General features: G+C 36.3%; 2 protein-coding genes across 6 annotated transcripts in view; one reads left to right on the forward strand and one right to left on the reverse strand.

Moving 5' to 3' along the window:
- The window catches only part of Bmp2k (BMP2 inducible kinase), a 126,249-nt gene extending 107,502 nt beyond the window's left edge, over positions 1 to 18,747 (forward strand). For both annotated transcript variants that reach the window (XM_004643188.2, XM_023703301.1), the window contains one exon: positions 13,110 to 18,747. In XM_004643188.2, the coding sequence (XP_004643245.1) occupies positions 13,110 to 14,530 (1,421 nt within the window). In that variant the 3' untranslated portion in view covers positions 14,531 to 18,747. The remainder of the gene's footprint in view (positions 1 to 13,109) is intronic.
- The window catches only part of Paqr3 (progestin and adipoQ receptor family member 3), a 28,022-nt gene continuing 18,266 nt past the window's right edge, over positions 14,476 to 24,231 (reverse strand). The window contains exons 6-8 of one of the 4 annotated variants that reach the window (XR_002818487.1): positions 22,380 to 22,528; positions 19,762 to 19,849; positions 14,476 to 14,560 (exon numbers count right to left, since the gene is read on the reverse strand). Coding sequence is in view for 1 of the 4 variants with exons in the window: in XM_004643189.2 (XP_004643246.1) it covers positions 22,386 to 22,528 (143 nt within the window). In the remaining 3 variants the exon portion in view is untranslated. Of the gene's footprint in view, positions 14,561 to 19,738; positions 19,885 to 19,919; positions 22,529 to 24,231 lie in introns of those variants that run through there. The other 3 variants (XR_002818485.1, XR_002818486.1, XM_004643189.2) reach the window with 3 other exon arrangements.

Here is a 24,231-nt window from a genome sequence, read left to right on the forward strand (position 1 = left end):
GTGATTATGGATGTGAGTAGACCATCTGGATAGGTCAGCGATTATGAAGAGAGACACATTTCTAAGATGCTTATGTAACCCTTAGAAAGTTTAAGTGTTTGGAATTAAGGAGGATCTGTAATTTGCTGTCTGAGCCATCGTATTTAATATTAAAGTTTCACTAATGAGTGAAGGCTTGTGACCACGTCTGCAAGAAGAAAAGCAGTCCAGTGTCTGGCAGAACAGGTAAAAGAGCACTAGTGTGAAGGTTAGAAAAAGATGATACAGAAATAGCAGGAGAGCATCAGAACCTGCTGAGCAAGGGGATTTTAGCAAGGGTTACCACTTGAAAGCCGTGCAGGAAGTGAAATGCAGAAGAGGCCTGATTTTCCCATTGATCTAAGTGGCTTTTGCAGTGCTAGGTGCATATATGTAGAAATCTCTTATGTTTCTAACTCAAAGCTCCGAAGTGCTAATATTTTCTACAGTGGAAGAACAAACAGGAAAAGCCTGTGACGCTGGTGTAGAAGGATAGCAGGGAAGATGATAGTTGGCAGGGAGGAAAGAGTTGGTAAGGAGTTGATCACACAATTTGATATTGGACTAAGTTTTCAAATGAAGAAAGGATTTTCCAGAAGAAAAACAGGAGGAGGGACCAGCTCAGTGGAATAGCACTTGGCTGGGAAGCACAAGGTCCTGAGTTTGATTCCCAGGGGAGGAAAAAGTTCAAAACAGGAGACAAGGTGTTCTAGGCAAGTGGAATAGCATGAGTATATGTTCTGGTGCCTTCCAGGAAGCTAGAGGAATGATTGTTCCCTATTTCCCTAGCCCAAAGTTCTGTTTTTCTTCTAATCCTTTTGCTTATCCCTTCTAATTGTGTATTTTTTTTTTCTCTTCAGGAGCTAGCCCCAGCTTGGTTGGCCACATAGAATCATCTTTCTGATTTATCTGTTGCCTTAGCTTATAATGTCACTTTGAGACTTTTAAAAGGAATATTAGCAGAAGATAATGTTTTTGGAACTCTTAGCGCCGGACAGATAGCTCAGCAGACTAAAGTGCCTGCTTAGGCAGAGCACAGTAGCCGGGGTTCAATCCCCAATGTGCCATGCTGGCCCTGCTCCCGTCACGCACTGAGACCGTGACCGAGACTGCGTGCGTGCTTGTAATCCCAGTGCTTGGGAGGCTGAAAACAGGAGAATCGTACAAGTATGATCTACCGTGTAGACCCTATATCAAATACATTAAAAAATTTTTTTTGGTAGACCATGTCTTAACATGAGTTAAATCTAGTTTTTATTCTTAATTTAGCATTTTTGTATAGGAAAATTTGTTTTATAAATAGCGATTGTGCAAAAATCCATACTTATATCAAGGACATATTTGATGATATATACAAATGTAATGTCTTATTCTCTTAAGTTGATGTTTTACCATGGAATTAATTTACCCTTTTAAATTGTTAAAATGATGTTAGTAGTCTAATTTATTAGAAAAGCCATTGACTTTGGTATTAGAAAGCACTGGGGTGAAGTCTTGGTTCAGTCAAAAATTTGTCATTTGATACTATATGTTAGTTATTTTTTAGGGTTTCTTTAATATTAGTTATTTGGAAGAACTGAGAGGACTGAAAGGATGTTAGAAAAGTACATATATCAGTAAATATTGGTTGCTATTGTGGCTGCTATTATTTGTAGTGTTATTAATAGTGTTTTTGCTGTTACTACTAACTTCTGAAATCTTAAGTGTTGAATATGTGGCGGCTGCTATCCAAGCATGAGTGGTATGGAATTCCAGTGGTAATCTAGTACTGTTTTCATTCCTGAAGGAAACCTTTAAAATGTAGAATCTGTTGTGAGGCTGATCTTATTTCTGTGTTCGCTAAAATATTAACTGCGAATATTCACTATAGTATACCATTAAAAGTGTATCAAAAGCATGGTATTCATCATCTGCCTGGGAGCAAACTTCTTTCTCTTCTTCCCAGGGCACTGTTGTATACTGTATACAACACAGAGTAGAGAGTTCTGTGAACTGCAGTAGATTGTGCATTCCTCAGTAAACACCTGTAACCTCAGAAACATAAAGGTCATAAGAATTCTAGAATTGTATTTAAAGTTTCACTGACATGTAGACCACATTAATAATACCATGTTTCATTTCTTTTTTGGTTTTGACATAATTAGGCTTAGGTTCATGTATTGGATCATTTTGTAAGTCATAATGAAGTATATAATTCATTCCTTTAAATTCTAGTATATAATTCTTGAAAATCAAGAATTTTTTCATTTCTCTAAAGATTTGAGCAGTGAAGAATATTGAATTCTGCTGTAACTAGTAGAAATTGAGGCTTTGAGAGGGCCAGAGATTTATATAAGGTCACCTAGTTCATAAATATATATCCAGCTCTGATTTTTTTCCTGTATAGCAATAAAACAAGCATTAACCTGTGTGAAGAAAAATCTATAATAACATGAATAACAAATATCAGTTTTATGGCATTTTTAACTTGGCTGAGGAAAATGGTTCACAAGTCCCCTCCCCCTCTTGCTTTTTTTTTTTTTTTTTGAGCCAAGGTCTTGCTGTATAGTCCAGGCTGGCCTTAGACTTGTTACTATCCTTGTACCTTGGCCCTGAGTGCTAGGATCACATACATGCACCATCATGCTCAGCTACTGTAGTTTTCTTTTACTTAAACCGTGTCACTTGGCTTATCTTCAGAGAAATAGCACAGATTTTGACAAACAACCTTACCCTAATTCGCTAATCCTTAGACATGATAAATTGCTGGGAAATGATGGCTGGCAGTATGTTAGCAATTCAACATGAGTTTTGGTCTTACACCCTCCCTTCTAACCTAGACGATGAGACAACAGAAGGCATGTAATTGCACAGCAGTTTCAAACCATTTATCCTCTTATAATCTGATAGCAAAGAAAAGAACATCAAAATAAAATTTCCAGGTTAAGGAAGTGTTGTACATGATTGAAAGTGCACCACCTGTTTTATAACTGAAATAACAACTGCCTTTTAAATGGGAACCTGGTTTTTAAGAATGAGGAAGGGAATGATGTGATGCAAATACCCTTCTCACATTTGATCTTTTCTAAATACTTTGAATTTTTTGTGTATTTATGAAAGTTTAAGAATGCATTTTTCACAATACTTCTTTAAATTGTATAGTATTAATGAGGATCTTATGCCTTCTGTGGAGTATTTAAAAGAATACTGTAATATATACAAAGACAAGTCATCTTAGATATTGATTACACATTCGACTTTTGAGGTGGAGTGTTGTTTTTTACTGTGCAGGACTATTGATGTCTTTGAAATCTGAACATCTATAAGTTACCTTTTATGAAAACTTATACAGAATGGGCAAATTCATGTTCCTAGATTCAGTTAGCATATTCATGGTCATGTGTCTGCTTGGTGAGGTACACATGTTTTTCACAAGTGCTTGTTTTTACCCTAGTTACATGTTTCCCAAATTTGGGTCACTAGAATCAGGCGTAGCATGTGGGTTTCTGATACATACATTAACACAGTTGTTTCACAGCTGTTAAAGTGAATAGTAAGTTTCTTGAAGTCTGGTACTGTTTATTCATCTTTGAATGCCATTTAATACCTTGCTGAATGAATTCATTATCAACATATATTTTAGTAATTTCTTACTCTGGTATTTAATTAACTTTAGTTAAATAAGATAATTATTTAATGTTCACTCTTTCTAGTAAGTTTTACTATTGTTTTTACTTTATAGATGAGGAAACTAAGGCTTATTTGGAATATTTATCTTACATCTATTTTGTAAAGTTAAACTTTTTTATAAAGCCTTACAAAATTTCTAGATTTTAATTTGACAAAGGTACAGATTACAATAAAAGATACTTACCAGAAGGCTTAACAAAACACTGATGAAATGAAAACAATATAGCACGTACTCTGTGTTTTTTGAAGTTTTCACACCCCCCTCCCCCATTTCCCACCCTACTTCTGTTACTGTACAGGGGATTGAACCCATGGGCCTGAGCTTTATCCACTGCTTTTATTATTTTGAGACTGGGTCTCACTAAGATGTCTAAGCTAGTCTCTGACTTGTGGTTCTCTTGCTTCAGCCTCCCAAGAGCTCTGACTTCAACATACATGTGCTACCACACCTCACCTTAGGCATGGTTTTATTAAGATACAAAAGAAATACCTCTGTAAATGTATTTTGTATGCCTTGATGATAAGCGCAGTTGAATTTTTGCTAGGTGATAATCTCATTCGTAGTTTCATTCTTTTTAACCGATTTTTTTTTTTAGGACATATATGTAGCATGTAATGATTGCATTTGTCCCAAGGACTGAGTTAGTACATGTGTGTAACATATCTTAGTTCTTTGAAACTAGTGTTATCAGCAAAAGAATCACTGTGACCTTGATATAAACACTAAACTTGGGCATGCTTCAGTTCCTTATGTATAATAAAGTGAGATGTAATTAAATCTCTCAAAGTCCTTTTGTGTGTTGTGCGTATAAGACTTAGTTGACTGGATACTATAAAACAGCATTAATGTTACCACAGTTAAAAAGTAGAAGGAAAAGAGAAAAGATCAACAGTGTAAATTTTGAGTAGTAACAGTGCATATCCTTGAAATGGTAAGAAGTCATGACATTGATCTGATATGAGGGAAGCTTTTGAAGATGTAGTTAATAAGATGGAAGACAAAAAGCTGTAGGAAAGATACACAGATGAGCCAGGCATGCTGGCCCATATGTGCAATCCCAGCACTTGGAAGGCTGAGTATTACCCCAAGTTTGAGGCCAGCCTGGGCTACATAGTGAGTTCAAGGCCAGCTTGAACTACATAGTGAGACTCTGTCTAAAACAAACAAATCGTAGCAAACCTTAAAGAATATTTTCACCTTAATGTATAAGCCTAAACAACAGGAATTAAGGATTATATAAAAAATTTGTGGCACTTTATTATGTATCTGACAGTGTTGCTTCCTAAATGCCCTGATTCATTTCTTTGTAGTATACGGTTAGGGGCTGGTATATAGTACAGTAGCAATAATAGTAGATTTTAGGAAGTACCTACAAACATACCAGCACTGTTTTACACACTTAAGTATTTTCAATTCAATTCCTGTTTACAAATTTATGAGGCAGGTACTATATTCTTCCTACCTTATAGGTGAAAAGTTAGGATATTCATGTATGATAACACATTCTTGTTATTTTACTATTAATGACTTGGAGGCTTCTGAATAATCCAAGCATTCAATTATTGGCTTTGAATGACTATTTCATAATTATAAATGAGGTATGTAAAGTAAAAAAATGAAAATAAATCAATGTGAGCACTAGTCCTCTACACATTTGCTTTAGGGATATTTGTCTTACTTTAAATTGAAACTTTCTTGGTAGTTTATAAGTTATGCAATAAAATTTAAGACTTCGTACTTTATTTCTATTCTTAGTAATTTGCCTTATTTTTCATTGTTTGTTAGTCTTTACTCTCAGGCTTGTATCTCAATTAATTTTGGGTGTTCCTAGCAATCAGACCAAACCTGATACTTGAGGATTTGCTATTACTTCATATAGTGGGATCTGACAAAATGAAGAATTCAGAGAACGCTGTATTATCTGTGGAGACCTGCGTCTGGCTCATGTGCTTGTGATCGGCTGGTGTATACCCTCAGTTCATGAAGCAGTTTATATCATTATATTAATTATATGTTCTCTGAAGTTTCTTTCAGTTGTGAAAGTTTGATTTTATAAGTCTAGGTTTTGAAAGTAAACTCATAATTGAATCCAGTGTATTGAATCTTTGAAAGTAGAAAAAAGTATTCTTAGTATTTTGGCACCTAAGCTACCTGAAATTTTTATTCCATGTTTTTACATATATATTAATATATTCACTATTTTTTAATTTTTTACTGAAAATCTTATGCTGTATTTTGAATAATGGTCTACTTGTTCTTATTTGGGAAATGGGTGGAAGTAATGGTTCTCAATTGATTAACATGCTAAAGTTTGCTTGTAAATAACTAGCCAGTCACATAAATTTTTGCATGTCATTTATTAGTTACTGTATAAATAAACTTGCCTCATTGTCACTGATTAAAATGCATTTTGCAGGGGCCAGGGAGATAGCTCAGTAGAATAAACGCTTGCCTGGCAAGCACAAGGGCCTGAGTTGAATCCCCAGTTCTGCCAATAAATAAATAAATAAATAAATAAATAAATAAATAGTGCATCTTGCTAAGATAGTCAAAAAAGAAAATTTTAATTTATACTTCCAGGCACAAAAGAAAGGATATTTTGAGTAGAAGTAATTCCATCAAAACATTCAACTATATTTAATAAGGAGAGATATGCCCTAGTTAGAGCCAAAAATGAAAACAGTTTGTCAGTGTATGAAATTTTACAGTGCTTACAAAAATTAATAGAGAAAAAATGTAACTGACATAATCCAGACATTTGTTGATGCTGTAAATACAGGTTTCGAGTGCTTAGTCTAAGTATTATAGCTCCCTTTCCACCACCTTCTTATAAAACAGCCATTTGTATAGTAATACAAATCTCAGCAAATATGGAGATTATTAGGATTTAGGATATATCGAATTATGAAGAAACATATTTAGGCTTTACTTTAGGGAAATTAACTTTAGCAGTGAGATAATCCTGATTAAATTTTGTAATAAATCAAAATGTTTATTTTTTAACAACAGTGCACAAGCAGTCTGTTCCCAGAAACAGTAATGAGAATATCTGGATTTTGATTTTTAAGATACAGGAATGTATTTAACAAAGAAGTGGATTATAAAAGTTCATGGCACTTTTAGCCAGAGGTCATATTTTAAAATATGGTACATTTTGCTGGGGAGATAGCTTAGCGGTCTAAGTGCCTGCTTGGCAAGTGTAAGGACCTGGAGCTCGATCCCCAGTACTGCACGCTGTACTGGCCTGAGAACCCCAGATGCGCAGTGCAGGCCACCAAAACTGGGTGTGGTGGTACACATCTGTAATCTCAGTGCTGGGGAAGCTGAGACAGGAGTTGCATAGTGAGACCCTGTACCAAATAAATAACTAATAAAATATGGCACATAGTACATTATAATCAACTTTACAAAGTGTTAATACTTGCTTTGACAGGCTTTAGTGTTCTGCCCTCTGCATCCTTGAGTTCATCCATGTATCAAAAGCTTTTTCTAAAACTTAATTTGTTTATGTGGTGCTGGGGATTGAATTTAAGGCCTTGTGCATGCTCAGCAAGAACTCTAGGCACTGAACTACATTCTCAGCCCACTCAAAAAATATTTTTTAAAGAGTTATGTCTGAACAGACTTTTTTCTTGTTATTCCCTACAGCATACAGTGTAACAACTATTTACATAACATTTACATTGTATTTACATATTATAAGTCACTTAGGGATGATTTAAGGTACACAGTAGATGCGTAGGGTATATGTAAATATTGTCTTATTTTTGGGGACTTGAACATCAGAGGATTCTGGTATGGGGGAGTGTGCTAATAACACTCAGATACTGTGGTATGGCTGTACACTGAAACACTTATTTTTGTGTAATTGCCATTTCATTCTCAGTAGCTGTGTAGTTGAATGATTAGGTAATGTGCAGAATGTGCAACCTATCAAGGATTGTTGTAAAATGGCAGCTGAGAACTGCTTTTCTTCAGCAGAAAGTGTTGGATCTGACCACAGATACCTACATTGCGCTTCTGGTGGTAACCACTTAAGCTGCAGTAGTATTTTCAGAGTGCTTCATTGCTTCTCTTAACTGCAGTAGCTGATGGAGTGAAACTTTGAAGTAGAAAATCATTTAAACTTCACTGTTCATTTCATTCATTTGTGCGTTGTGAGAATATGGAAGAAAGGAATTTGGATATTTTTTCTTGTTGCTTTGATTTCATAAAGGGGAGACAGTAGTAAATAAACTAGTCTATTTATACCAATCAGTTGCCCATACTCCTTGGGGTTATAATCTGAAACCATGAAGACTGTATAGGTCGGTGTATCTTTTTATGCTCTTTCTGAAAGCAGTCTTTTTCTATTTCTTACACCATTTTCTCAATTACAGCTATTTAAAAACCAGGTATTTCTAGAATAAAACAATGTGCCCTTGTATGGTGGGTGGATATACATTTGTTAGTCTTCTGTCTAAAGTGGACCTAAATTCATCATTAGCCATAGAATTGCTCCCTTCACTGCCTTTCCTCCAGCCATTGAGCCTGGAAAAGATACTAGATTGTGTAGTAGGTCAAACAATTGTATATGCCCCTTTGCTGGAAATGATGGGGGAAGGTTTATTACTGTGTCTGGCACAATTTTAAGTCCTTTCCTTACAATAATAATATGAAGTAAAATCTATTATTAGGCCATATCTGTGTATGAGGAAAGAGGAGAGTAACTATTCTTGGCAAGATTTTTATTAGGTTTTGTTTTCCTGTCTTCCATTATCTATAATATGGGAATAACAATAAGTGGATCATACAAAAGTCATACCTAAAAGGGAGGTTTTTTTTCCCCTTTATCCTGAAATAAAAGGTGCATGAGTCATGGTTCTATTTTAAATCCAGAAAACTAGAAAAAAACTAGAGGTTCTAGTAATATTTAAAAGCTATGTATACAGTATTTTATCATGCTTCTATCAGAATTCTGGACAGTTTGGATGTTCAAAGATGGATTATAAATGGTAAGTAAAAAGCCCTACAAATTTATATCCACACTGGCAATTACAAGTTCTGTGTGACAGTTTATAACAGAGAAATGTTTATCTGCAGTAAAGCAACTCCCCGTTCTGACAGAGGAGTTGGAATGAAAAGTAGAAAGCTACAGATGTCTTCTGGAAAGCAGTGATGGTCAGTTGATTAATGGAAACAGAATATGTTTAGTAGGGCTGAAATTGAAATGTAAGAATAACGAAAAGGAGGTGAAGTGAAAGACACTGCCCAAGAGGGCTTGTTACATAATTGTAAAGGTTAATGAGTGTTACCTGTAAGTAAAAGCATACAGAAGCAAATTTGGATAGTTCTAGGGTTCATAAAATCAGATTCTTTTGTGTAAGACTGTTTAGCTCTTTTAGTGAGCATATTCTAGGAAAGTAGGGGTGAAGGCAGTATATAGAGTGCATCCTTTCAAAGACTTGGTTGCCTAAGACCACAGAAGAGGTTTAGCTCTTTTTTTTTACAGGAATCCTGTTGTCAAATTGCACTTCAGGAAACAGGGATGTTACTGCAGGTGTCCATGCAGGCATGAAAAGTGCAAAGGCAGCTTTCTGCGAGCAGGTAGGCTTGAGGTGATAAGCTGGAATGTATCATAAAGGAGATATTCCAGACTGAAGGATGATTTTACAAAAAAGTTCTATCAATCAAAAAGTAATCTTTGTTTTAATACAGGTATGCTCTATGAGGCAAGTCACACTTGAGAATCTACATTTTATTTGGTTCTAATCTGTTAAGGTACCAAACACACCATGTAGCTTTTACCTGGTTACAAGGAGTAGGCCAAAAGCTTATATTTGTATTTAAGAATACTGATAGAATTCTCCAGAGTCTTCTCCCTCCACCTACTCCGTACATAGCACTACCATGAGTCAGAGTTACCAGCAAACTGTAAAAGATGACCAGATCCGACGGGCCTTTTCTGCCCTTAGTTTAGGAGATCTCCCAACACCATCTGGCCCAGTAGTCCATTGTTTTCCTTAGAAATAGTTTCTTCTCTCAACTTTCGTAACAATGCACTCTTCTGGTTTTGGCTGGTACTTTTTAGTCTTCTTTGCAGGTTCTTCCTCTGCTGATTCTGTGAGTGGGTAGACTTGAGGTTTGCATGTAAGTTTTACATGCCAGGGCTCAGTTTTGTGTCTTTGCTTTGATAGTCTCCAGATGAACTCCTTTTAGTTTTGTGGCTTTTTCCATACCTTCTGATGGTGATAACTTCCAAATCTATTTGTGTAACCACAAACATTTTATTTCCCTGCTGCCCTCTCCACATCCACACTTCTACTTTTGTAATCTTTTCTACATAGCAATCAGTAATCTCTTCTGATTATACCCATTTTAAAGCTACTTTTTTTAAATTTTTTAATTCAGACTCCTTTCCTGGCCTCACAAGGACTGTCAGGTTGGGCTATTTCAGTTCTTCCTGCTCATCCTGTGTAGCAGCCCTCTTGCTCACTGTGCTGTATAAACCCCAGCCCATTTTCAGACCCTCACATTCTGCTGCTTTTATATGGAGCAGCTTCTCACTCAGCCTTTCTCTGGCTGACCCTATTTTACTCTGTAGTCTTAGCTTGCACATATTGGAAGGCCTTCACTCACTCCCTATTAGAGGCGTATGCTCCCACTCCCTCGTTATCTCAGAATTTAGTCACACTGTTTTGTTTTATTCACTAATTTATCATGAATGTGTAGCTTGTAGAAAAGTGTTTTTTGAATGAAATAAAATATGACCGTGCTTTGCAAGACAAAAATATCTCCAGGTGTAGTTTATTTTTTATATTCCTTTATATTTATTGTAACTTTATTATATTTTACATATAGTGGTGAACTCAAAATCACTTGTTTCGGTATTGATTCAGTATAATGCTCAGGCATAGAGATAAATGATAAAAGGGAATTTAATAAAGAGTAATGATGAGAGACAAGGAAATAGTTCCAGTACTGTGTAGTAGATACTAGAGTGAAGGTCGTACTAGGTTCAAGACTACCATGCAGAAGATTGGTACCTTTTAAACAGGTGGCTTTGAAGGGTTCTGTATCTTGAAATATGGCTCTAGTCAGGAGACATGGGTAGAGAAGGAAAGGTAGAAGGGCATTCCTTAGTGAGTTGCAATATTGCATTAGGGAGATGTGTTGAGATAGCAGGTGTCCCTTGATCCCCAAGTCCACATCATTCTTGAGTTATTGGTAGCAAATATTAAGGGACCAGACAGTTACTGGATTCCTTAATTTGAACAGGGAGACACTGGGTATGGCTGTAATAAAGGATACCCTTGGGAGACATTGGGTCTGAAGTTAAAAGATGTCACAGGACAGAACAACAGAGAACACTTCTGTGGTATGCTGTGGACTGGGACCTCATAGCCAGCTGCACAATGAATGTTTCAGAAAAAAATATTCTGGTGATAGCTTAAAGGAGTGTGAGGGCTGTGGGTCAAGAAGCAGAGAAGCAAGTGTGAAGTTGAGCTACAAGGTGTGAGGTACTAAGGGAATGAATAGATACGTGTAGGGAAGGAGAGGGAACAAATTCAACAGACTAAAACTACACTGAGATGATCTGATGTCTGTCAATCTGAGGTCCTACATGGAGATACTCCCACTAACTTAGAGGGAACTGGTTAACAGCACATCTAAAGAGGAATGATTCTCTTTTGAAATTACTGAGTTTGATATAACAGTAGAAAATAAGTATTATTAGTATAAAAGAGATCTGAGTCTGGAACTCAAGGTATAAGATACATGTTAAAAATATTAGCCAAGGCTGTTGGTGCACTTGGCAATCCATGTAGGAGTAGTTGAGACTGGGAAGAGGAGGCAGAGAAAGACAGTCAAGGCTGAGCTCTGGGGAACATTTTAATTTAAGGAAATAGTATTGTTGGGCATGGTGTGGTATGTGCTTGTTATCTCAGCACTTTGGGAAGCTGAGGTGGAAGGATTGCAACTTCAAGGCCAGACTGGACAATTTAGTGAGCCAGTATAAAAAAGAAAAAAAAAAAAAAAAAGATGAAAAGGGCTAAGCGTGTAATGCAGTGTGAAGGCCTCTAGTCTCCAGTATTCTCCTCCCCGTCCCCGAGAGATGTGAAAGAAAAGACTCTCTAATCAGAGTTTAGGAGGACGGAGCTGACTTTTTAAGACTTGAAGCAGTTATATGCTAGAGACCATCATGTTCATAAAGGAAAAGTAATGGTCCCTCCATCAAAACCTAATTAGTTTTCGTAACTACAGACTATACTTAGCCCCAGCTAATTATTTTGAAAATACTTATCTTATAGAGCCAGCAAGATAGCTCAGTGGACTAAATATCTACTTAAACAAGTGCAGCGACTGGGGTTCAATCCCTGGCACCACGTGCCGCACTGGTCCCACCCTTGAGTGCTCTGAGCTGGCCACCAAGACCATGGTGGTGCATGCCTGTAATTCTAAAGCTGGGGAGGCTGAATACAGGAGGATCACTACAAGTCGGAGCTGCATAGTTAGACCTTACACCAAACAATACATTACATTCATTACATTACGTAAAATAAAAATATTTATCTTAGGGATGGGGAGATAGCTCAGTAAAATTAGCGCTTGCCTGGCAAGCACAAGGTCTTGAGTTCAGTCCCTGATACTGAAAAAAAAAAATAATAGAATAAAATAAATTACCTTAGTTGAAGGGATGAATAGCTATGTGAATGAATACAAACTGACTCTGGTCTCTGTAAAAATCAATTCAGTATACCAATGTATTGGAAGGCAGTACATTTTCATGTAGATCACTATGTTCTATTTCTTTATTATATACCAGATAGTTCAATCGCAAAGTACTGTGTTGGTATAATGTTAGTCATACACTCAATGCCCTGATGGTGGGCTGCAGTTAAAGGGCATTGTCTCAGCCAGAGAAGATACATGTCCTTGGTGCAGTCTCTGTCTAGTGCCTGTCTTTTGCTTTGATAGGACATGAAGGATATGGATACCCTCATGCTAATGGGCACAAAAGGTACTAACTTCTAAAAAGAAAAATACTGTTTTAACAGAATTAGTGAAACATGTAACTAAGCAAACAAGCTTCATAGAAATCTATCTTTTTGGAAAAAACAGTAGATCTGAAACATAAGCAGAAAGATGTTTGGGGAATGTAGGATCCGTGTTCTGATGATAGGGAGAAGAAAATTCACTTTTATACTCAAGGTTCTTTCCAGGTGCTATAAATAAAACATAGCTGAGGGAGTCTGTGATAAGCAGCTGGGTATAGAGTCCAGAGGCAGTTATGCCTATCTGCATTAAAGGCCTGATAATTTCTTAGGAGTACAGTGACAAGAACTGACAACATTATTTTTTCTTTTGTAATGCCATGTTGGATGCAAATGGAGTTTGAAATGCATCAGAATGCTTTAATAATTTTTCTTTGAACCTGCAGGTTCTCCTGAAAACAAAGTTGAACATTCATCCATGAATCAAGAAGTTAACACTGCATCTCCTATCAGGAATGGTAAAGCAAGTCCAGTATCTAACGATCAGCAGATTGGAAAGAAAATTTTAGAGAATTCATCAGTACAGGGTCAAGTGCAAAAGGGGAATGACGACTCTGAAAGTGATTTTGAATCAGATCCCCCTTCTCCTAAGAGCAGTGAAGAGGAAGAGCAAGAGGATGAAGAAATTCAGGGTGAACAAGGAGATTTTAATGATGATGATACTGAACCAGAAAATCTGGGTCATAGGCCTCTCCTCATGGATTCTGAAGATGAGGAAGAAGAAAAACATAGCTCTGATTCTGAATATGAGCAGGCTAAAACAAAGTACAGTGACATGAACCCTATCTACAGAGACAAACTTGACAGTGGACCAGCCCAAGACCCTAATACAGCATTCTTCACTCCGGTTCATTTACCTGCTAATGCTGGGATAGACAGTCCCAAACAAGAGTTTGATGTATTTGGTGCTGTCCCGTTCTTTGCAGTTCACACTCAACACTCTCAGCAAGGACAGAATGAAAAGAACCTCTCCAAACAGACATTTGCTTCTGTGGGACTAGATCAAGAGGAGTTTGATGTATTCACAAAGGCCCCCTTTAGCAAGAAGGTGAATGTGCAGGATTGCTCTGTAGCGGGACCCGAGGCACATTCTCTACCTGGTTGTCCCAAAAGTGTAGATATATTTGGCTTCACTCCCTTTCAGCCCGTTTCCACATCCACAAGTAAAAGTGAAAGCAAAGAGGACCTTTTTGGGCTTGTGCCCTTTGAGGAAATAACTGGGAGTCAGCAGCAAAAAGTCAAGCAGCGCAGCTTACAGAAACTGTCCTCTCGCCAAAGGCGCACAAAACAGGATATGTCCAAGAGTAATGGGAAGCGGCATCACGGCACACCAACCAGCACAAAGAAGACTTTGAAGCCTACCTACCGCACTCCAGAGAGGGCTCGCAGGCACAAAAAAGTCGGCCGCCGAGACTCGCAAAGCAGCAATGAATTCTTAAGCATCTCAGACTCCAAGGAGAATATTAGTGTGGCACTGACTGATGGAAAAGACAGAGGGAATGTCCTACAATCTGAGGAGAGTCTGTTGGACCCTTTCGGTGCCAAGCCCTTCCATCCTACAGACCTGGCATGGCACCAGTCACATCAAAGCCTGAGTGACATCTGTGCTGAACACAGTACTGTCCTGCCTGGGAGGCCAAGACAGAACTCACTGCATGGGTCATTCCATAGTGCAGATGCGTTGAAAATAGATGACTTTGGTGCCGTGCCCTTTACAGAACTTGTGGTGCAAAGCATCACGCCACAACAGTCCCAACCGGTTGAATTAGACCCATTTGGTGCTGCTCCATTTCCTTCTAAACAGTAGATACTTCTGATGGATTCTTGGCATTAACTCCTGTTTCAAAAGAGTGTAAATAGTTTTATGAATCTTAAAATTTATTTGTGTAGCTCTTTATATCACTCATTCTTAAAAGTTAATCCAGTTAGGTGATTTTTAAATAAGCTAAATAGAAAAAAGAAGTCTCCCTACAGGGTAGTAACCAGATGCTTCTAAGCAGGAGAAAAAGGAGCTCAATTGTGAATTGATAGCTCTGAGAATGGGTTTCTGGTGCTGACACTAGGACAGAAATAAATGCAAGGGGGCACCTTGCAGTGAAAGCTCATGGCACCTTTTCAGGTGTGCAGTCACCGAAAAGGGACAGGAAAGCCGTATCGTTATTCCTGTATCACTTATGTGCTTATTCAGGTTCACTCCAGATCCAGCATTTAAATCTAGGCTCATTTGTACATAGGTTACATTTGTGAATATTTCATACAATGAAAAATAACTCGTAAAGAACTAAGAAGATACTGTTTGGACAGTATAGATGTCAACTCATACACCTTTCTTTACAAAGCAGAGCCAGAAGTAACTATTGTGCCTAAAATGTTGCATTTTAAAAACAAGTGCCATTAATACGGAATATCTAATAATTATATGAAACAATGTGTATGTTAATTAGCTTAATTTTGCCCTTCTATGATGTATACATATTTTAAAATATGTTGTACATGATATATAGTTTTTGTCAATTAATTTAAAAAATGGAATATCTAATAGAAGCCTAGAACACAAACATAAAGAGAAATATCTGGCATTTAAAAAAATGATATATAAGAATGCAAAACATTCAAGACTCATACAAACATTTTATATTGTTTTTAAGTGGCTTCTTGCCAGAGTCTTTTGTTATGATGTCCCTAATAAGCAGATTATTGGGGGGAAAAAAAACCCAAGAGTGAGGAAAAAGGGTATCTGGATATTTTCAAGAGAAAAATGCAGTTGAAACTTACTATTTAAGATGTTTACAATGTCAAATCACATTGTTTTTAATAATGTGCTTTATTAAATTACCACCTTCAAATGTTCCCCAAGTCATGAGCAGCAGTTAGCTTTCTTAGGTTTGGAGGGGAAGTATTTTTAATAAAGTACACAGAGCAGACACCTATGAAGCCTTACAGGCAGGACTGCTTCCTGCTGTAATACCTCTGCCCTGGCACCAGACCTGAAAATGGAGTAATGCGAAGGGCAAGGCTACCATCTTGATTCTGCTAGCCAACTGTCTTTACTGAGAGAGCCCAGCTACTACATGGCCTTTTTGTTTTTAACAAAAACAAAACAAACACCACAAATCCTAATTAGAAACTTGAGATTTTTATAGAAATTTAAGGATAGTAATTACATATATGAGTTAATGTGAACACAGTAGCTATGCTTCCAGAGTGTGTGTTGTTATAATTGTCTTTCACTATCAGCTTAACATTGGAAAGTTTCTAGAACTGTTAAGGCTATTTACAGAAAAGCGTGGAAACTTTCAACTTAAACTCTCTTCTTGATTGCTATATTTTAAATTCTTTGCACCCAGTTAAAGTGTATTCTTTAATCTTACTAGAATCTCTTAATTATATCTCAGTAGGATAAGCTGTCTGTTTTCAGTTCTGAACTTGGGAGGAAGCACATCTGTGTAACTAAATCACATGTTCACTCTTGGTTGCTTCATTTTCCCTGTTAGGTAACTTGGAAATTTGTGAGTGGGGAAGACATCTGTGACTCAGCGTGCAGCAGAGGCTGAGCAAGCGGCACATTGCCACTCACACTTGTGCTCTTAGAGCTGAACTGCACCAATTGTTCTTGTGCCAAAGGCAGATATGTTTGCACCTTTTTTTTCCCTCCTTGATTCTCAGGTTAATAGTGCTAATGCAAATGTTCACATAGATGTTCTTTAAAAACAGAGTCAAGTGATTCTTTCAAAAGAGTGAATTCATGAACTATAGTAGGTTTGTATCAAACAGTTTTTTACAATAGAAACCTGTTGGTTAATGTGTACACTATATACTTGACTATTACAATCCTTGGTCTCTGCTAGACCTCATGAGTTCATTTAGGAGGGCAACATATGAGCTAATCTGAAAATACTTTTTACTTGCTTTTAATACACTGAATAATTTTAAATAATCCAGATGTCAGTTGTGAGTTTAGACCTTTTGGTTTGGAGTATTGGGTAAATTCTAAAGGAAGTAACTGCCATAGTTTAAAATATTTACCTTATTTTTTATAACATATCCTGTTGATTTTCCTCTTCTAAGATTGTTGCTTAGAGGAAGATCTAGGAATATTCATGAGATAGAGGGAAAATTCCTTTGTTTTGAGGCACTTCCTTAAAGAGCATTTTTACTTATCACTTCCCTCACCATGGTTAAAGTGTCCCAGCTGATGACCTAGGTAATTTCCTTGACAGTTAAGCTCCCTTCACACGTGAAAGCATTTAACATAGTTCTTGGTGCACTGCACTCTGCAAAAGTTTAGCTCTATTGTGGAATTGCTTTTTTCCTGTTTGGGTATTCCCTATACCCTACGGATGCATGTAGTCCTAACTCTACACCTGCTATACTTGAACATCACTAAGGGAAGTAACAAGAGCTAGCAAAAATCTGATGCCAAAGTTGTTTCCTAACAGCTTTAACAGTGCTTGATTTTGAATCATCTTTTAAAAAGAGGACCATTTGCTTAACTATCCTAATATCACCTCAACAAAATGTTAGTATTAAAAATCACCAGCTTTATGCATTGATGACGTTATGTACTGAGACATAAAAATTGGACACAAAAATAGGTGAAGGAGGAAAGGTTGCAGGTTGGATGAAAATGTAACTGATTAGAATTTCAGAATTGCAACCCTCCCTCCCCTCTGGTTATGTGTGTGTGAAGGCATAGCTAGGACATCATCTGGACTTGCCGACAGATGTAGCTTTGGATATAGCATATTGTTTGTGGGCAGGCAATCGATTGTTTTTACGCTGGGAGATGAGATGAAGGTAGAGCCCACTCTTCCATGCTGGTGTTCATCAAGCAGAGCAGTTTTCTCACTACTCAGCTACTCTGCTAGGTTTTCTTTTTAGGCTTTGGTACTTCACATAAGCACTGTTAGAAGGTACAAGTGTATTAATATCACTAGTTCTGAGTAGTTTGGGTACATTTGTTTTAATATATGTAGAATGTAAGGTTATTATTTTTCTTTTTGGCAAAACTACTCAACATTTTAGGTCCAGTTATTGACAGTCTACTGTGAGAATGAGATGACATATCTACTGTGAGAATAACACAAAGGATAGTTTATTTGAAAACTTTTATACTCAGTGGTGTTTTGTACGTTAAGATTAAAATTACACACGCACACATACACACACATCACATCACTCTCCTGTGGAGTTAATGTGAATTTTTTAAAGATGGAATTGCAACTACAATCATAACTAAAAGAACATTCACTCATAGTGAGGGTTTACAAAAGCCACTAAAAGAAGAAAATGATGAAAATGTAAAGGGTCATCATTTTGGGGTTAGTTTTGTTTTATTTTAAAATTTTTAGTGCTACTTTTGAAATGTATTGTTTTTACTGTTCTCTCTTTTGTGATTGAAAAGTCATCTAATAGCAATATAGAAGCTACTTTTTAATTGCTGGCAAACAGCTTTTAAAGTGCACTTTCTTTGATTATACTTCCATTTTTTTGTTAAAACTTGAATTTCTGAAGCCTTTTATGTACCACTAAGCAAATAATTTTACCTTTAAAAAAACCTGATTTACATCTTTATTATATTTTTAATTGTAAAATTTTACTTGCTAAAGTATCTTTAGTGTTAAAACATAGCTGAGAAACTTATGAGATAGAATAAGTTGCTTTCCCCCAATCTAATGAAGCACTAATTTTATTACCTTGTTGTCTTTACATTGCTTATTCTTGAATTCTGTCCCTGATTCACTGTTTTGTTTGAAATTTAAAGTTATTTTCATATGTATTTATCATACTTGTTTTAATAATCTGCTTTCTTTAAATGCAATAAATCCCCAATGGATTACCTATTCTTTATAATCAGTGACTTTGGAGTTTTTCATTATCTGTCTTTTAACATTTTGGATATAAACTTCAATTCTTTCATTCATACTATGCATGTTAAAGATGTGGCAGCTAGTGAAATATGAAAACACTGGATCTGTTTTTAAGGCGCTTATAGTTGAGGATTTAACTAAGAAAACCCGTTTTGATTTGAATTTTTACAATCAGGATACTTAGTAGCACAGTTATTTTATTCACAGCTGTTACTGATACAGTGATAATAGCAAGACAAAAAGATCTTGAAGTGCCTTTTAAATACCTCATTTGGCATAGTTTTTAATATTATTTGTTCTTTAATTTTAGAATCACTGAAAGATTGTTAACATCTACAACTAAAAAGTTTTGGTTCAGTAAGTCTTTGTGTCAGAAAAGAGGCTTTGGCCTCACATCATCTACTGGATTGACATTTAAGTGTGTCCAACTGCCTTGCCATCTTACAATGTCTTGTTCACAAACTGGAGTCTCGATTGGTTGCCTGTGACAGTTTCTCAGCCAAAAGATCCAAGTTATCTGTTACCATTTTCTTTTTGGTAGTAACATTTATTATCTAAAGATATGTGAAAAATATAGGCTTTGTATCTTTTTAATGAGTAATACAATTAAAATGTGAAATGAGTGGAAAAGTTATATAAAAGAAGAATTTTTCAGTGCATCATTGTTCATATTCAGGTAAATACTTCAGAGAAAATATATTGAGTTTGTTTTCAAGAATTCCTTTTTAAGGAAGCCCAACTGAAGCTCTGTATGTAGTACATCGTATTTTCATTTTGAAGGCATGAGCTTTGCAGTTATATATTTTAAGAAGTTCAGATGACTGGCATAAATGAACTTGTATGATACTGCTCTGGATTGTTACCCCATTAACATATAGTAGTATGGTACAAAATGGAAATGGATTTCATTACTCCAGAGCATCCACAACACTTTTCAGTATAAATACAGTGACTGTGATAATGGGTATGGAAGGTACTTCTACCCCTAACCTAACAGCTAAGCCAACTCTTCCTACTCTTTGACGGGGCAGAACTGCCAGGAATGACATGGGCTGCGTAGAGACCCAGCCAGCCAACAGCTGGCAGTAGTGTGGGCTTTGCCTCTTGACATTTAATACAGGGCAAAGTACAACTCTAGTAGGTACCTGCCAAATGGAGATTGGTATACCTTTCTGCCAGTCAATCACAATCTTCCAATCACTTCTGTCCAGGAGAGATGGCATAAGATGTGACTGATATTCCCTGATTCTTCACTCCTGATTCCAAAATACGATTTTAAAGCTGTTATGTACTACAAAGAATGACAAGCAGCACTTAATATATTTAGTAAACTCAGTTTATTTACATAATACATGTTTTATCATGCAGCTTACTGAATTGCACTCTGTAATAAAAGACAAGCACTAATCTTGCTATTTGAAAATGGCTTTATACTTAGAAAGAACTGTTGCTTAAAGAGTTAACTATAACCTTACAAATTGCTGATTTAAAACAGCCATAGATAATTGTAAAATGTGAAGTCTGTAGATGACCTTTTATTGTTTACACATAAATACAATTAAAACTAGTCTTCTTTACTATAGCTGGCTAGTACACTTTTAGTCTTTAGTAAACGGATAACAAAAATAACAAATATACACTATTACAATGCTCAGATTTGTAGGCAACTTCAAATTTTCTTTAATGTTAAGAATGTCTTAAAAATTTTACCAGTAGTGCTGCGCACACAGTAGGTGGTAGATAAATACTGATATACAGAAGTGTTTATAGTTGAGGGCAATCCACATTTATTTGAGAGAATAAAAATGAAAGACAACTTTCTTATGGCATTAAACATTTGCCTAAAACACTGAAATTTTTGTAGAATAATTCTGCCTACAGTTAGACCAACATGCCTGCCTTTTATAGTCAAAGAATTAGTAATTCTAAGGTTTTATACTCCTTATACGTTAACTCAGGTGGCAAGTAGTACGTCTGAAAACTGACAAAAACAGTAATGTAAAAAACTGAAAGCAAAACTCAAGACTTTTTTTCTTTTCATTTTGAGAATATTTTAAAATAAAAATGGTCCCAAATCTAAAGTAACTGAACTTCACCTTCATTTTTAACTTGGTACGTTAACTGTATTTTGTTGGGCCATAATGACAAAATGTTTATTTAAAAGCAATGTCCTGTAAGCCAATAAAGGATAAGTGTTTTAGGGAAGTATGTTCTATAGTCGCATCAAAACGTTCTAAAACATACAAATGAATATTGTGGCCTTATTAGGAACAGCAGCCATTTTCAAAGGAACATTCCATGATCACAAAGATATGCCCATGTGAACCCTTACTTCATCTACTAAGAGGTTATTTTCTAACAGCCTCCATGAAATACCAGTACAGGGAATTTATATTCCCAAAACACTATAGTGGAAAGAAACAAATTTTACACATGCACAAACTGAGGCACGTTAAATTTACTTTCCTAATACTGGATATACAAAAGGCATTTTTGGAATAAGCTTCATCCATCAGCATTTCTTCTGAAAGTTAATGCTACTGTTCAGACAGCAAATAGAACCGCTTGTCAATTGATTAAGAAACTTTGGTATATTCCAATAAATAACATCAAAGTTTATGAATCTGCTTTCTGGGATTTAATTTACATATATGAAAAACCATAGAATAGTTTACTCTGTATGATAGGGCAGTAACATGTATTTTTGAAGTATAAACAATAAAGGGCAAGTTTAATTCTTTTTCAAATTTTAGATAGTGTTTATGAATACTCACAAGTTATCAATGTAATGCTAATGCATTCATAAACAGAAAACTACAGTATCGATGAATAATCTCATCAAATGGGGCATCTGCATGAATTTGTCCTAAGGCTTAAGGTTTACTTCAGGGCCAAGACAGGGCCATCCCCTATGGCCTTAAGAGAAGCACCCAGATTGCTGGAAATCCTCATCATCACAAAATACAGAACTACAGATTTAGAAAGGTAAAAATTCTTCTGGAATTCAACATCAAAATCTTCTGTAATCCACTCTCAACTCAGTTATTACATGGAATCAAGTAATACTTAGAACTAAAAGGCTTAAGTGGCTAATGATTTATTAGACCACAGAATCTGTCACTTATGTTCCTCTTTTAATATAACTACTATCAGACAAATAATGAGTAATTTTTCTCCTTTTCTCAACACCTCTCTCAAAAGAGAAGTTTAAAGTTTTTCTTCTGGTAAGCTAAAAAATCCAGTATTTCTCAGGAGAGCAGAAACTATAGCTAAAGCAAATAATATCTTACGTGCCAGTTTCTCACAAAATGTGTAAAGGCTGTGATTATTCAAAATCACGATCTTAGCTTGGATTAAGCATACGCTGTAACAACGTTCACCTTGATTAGGCACTTACATTTGAGTAATGAAAATATCTCCTATTAAAGTAATCAGACACGATGACTCCATTTCCAGTGGAGATGAGCCCTTCCTAAGAAAATTAAGCTGGTGTTAAGTAAAATGAATCCTGTTACTATGCTAATCTCACATTCATTGTTGCTATTCAGATACTCTCATGGCTGCCAACTCATCTCTATTTTCTGTACAAGCAGCAGATTAGTAGTTTTCAGGGTCTGTAAAGCAGTTACTACTGAAGACAACCAAGTATATTTTTTCATTTTTATAAAGCAATATTCATGATACAGTACACAGAAAAAGCAAAAACTAATGGAAATCTTAGAAACAGTGGGGTGTAGAACTCCCCATATGTATTGCTTCCCAACTGAATTCATCAGGTGGCCATACCTGAATTCACAAATGCGAAACATAGTCAGGACAAGGTTTGCTGTGTCTGTACTGCATGACATACACTGTTGACTGATGCCACCAATATAACATCACTACTGCAAGGATGTGCCATATTTGGTGGCTTGATCCGAGGTAGTTTAGTTGTCCTGTAAGGGAAAGCAGAAAGAAATTAATACTGACTGCTGTATTTGGCTATTAAAAGAAACATTTCCACTTCTGGCCTTGGGAATGTGGTTTAGTAGAAAAACAAACCCCAAAACAAAAACAAAATGCCCCTAAACTGTGGGAGTTTTAGTTCCTAAAGACTCGCTAGAAACCTAGATCCAGATGTTTACAAAGGATGAACTCATTTGTCAAATTTTAAGGTTTTATTCACAAGTACATAGGTGTATTTCAGGAATGCACCAGTACGTGTTTAAAATCTGACTGGCTTTATTTTGGGAATTTCGCCTTGTGCCTTCCATGGAAAACATTATTACATGACAGAGGTGAAAAAAACTAGTACTAAAAATCAGAGTGTGACTTGGTCCGAACTGGGAGCAGATGCGCTGTGGGACTCTGTCAGGAGCACTTTCATTTTATGCTGATGCCCAAGGAGAAAAAGCTCACACCTGAATCTTACACCTTCTGACTAATGGCATAAACGGCAAAGTCCAGTACTTAGTAGTGGGCTAAGGGTGATTAGTTGACATACAATTTCAGAGAACAATTTAATTTCTCTTTCTAGCTGTATGTTAAATTTCAAGGAGATCAGACAATTAACATATTGGAAGCATCCTGATTTTTCTTGGTAAATAACAAAATACAAAACTACAACATAAGTGTAAACTTTTTCTCTTTTTCTTACTCTTGGTGCTTCTATTTTCATACCAAAAATAATACTTAGTATAGAACACAGGTTTTAAAGTAAGTTAAATCCTTATGGATTCTTAGCCTTTTTTTTGCGGGCGGGGATGGTCTCTTTTGAGTCTAGTGAAAACTACGGACCCATTTTTAGAAGCAATGTAAGAAGACTAGAAAGAAAATGGATTGTCTTGTAATACAAGTATAAGATCCACTCAGAGATCCTTGGGCTCATCAAACAGCACTGTGGTAACTACGTATTTTAAAAACCTTTACTTGAGCTGGATTTATGTTCTTAGACTTAAGTTTTTTACTTTCGCAGTACCCACTGTCTGCATGGCTCACGCTTCTCTCACTCATGGGAGAAGACGCTTCCCCCGGAACATGGGAGACTATCATTTTCAACTAGAAAGACTTCATGTTTTATGGTCTTTACATCTTAACAGTTCTCAGGTACCTGCACTCAGCCCCACAGGTACGTGGAGCACACTTCAACATTTGAACTTTCATAGGTGTCTTATGATAAAACAATGTTTAGCCTTTCATTTGAACATTTTAAGGCCTAAAAACACTATAGTCATAATGACATAGTGTATTTTCAGGATCAATTTTCCACTTGTCTGGGATGAATCTGAAATTTTAAAAGAATTGCTTATAAAGTAATACAAAAATGTATTTTTCCCAGAACCACATTCTGAGGAAAACTATAGTTCTGCCTAGACAATGAGTACTCTTCAGTATAAGGACATGGCCTAGTTATGTTCCTGAATTCTACTCTTCACACTCACGGTCTGTATTCCCACTCTTAAAGCTCAGTAGTGAAAACCTACGCACAGAGGAATGCCTGAGGACCCATTCTCCTTTCCCTGCATGCAAGGAGTGGCACAATCCCATATCTAATTCCCATCACAAGTGATTCATAACCCAGGAAACAGGAGGGACAAGTTTGCAGTTTGTATTTAAACTGCTCCCTTTAAGTCCTACAAGCTGAAAAGTCACTTTTTAT

The sequence above is a fragment of the Octodon degus genome, unplaced genomic scaffold, assembly GCF_000260255.1.
Source record: "Octodon degus isolate 3935 unplaced genomic scaffold, OctDeg1.0 scaffold00168, whole genome shotgun sequence".
Classification (NCBI taxonomy): Eukaryota; Metazoa; Chordata; class Mammalia; order Rodentia; family Octodontidae; genus Octodon; species Octodon degus.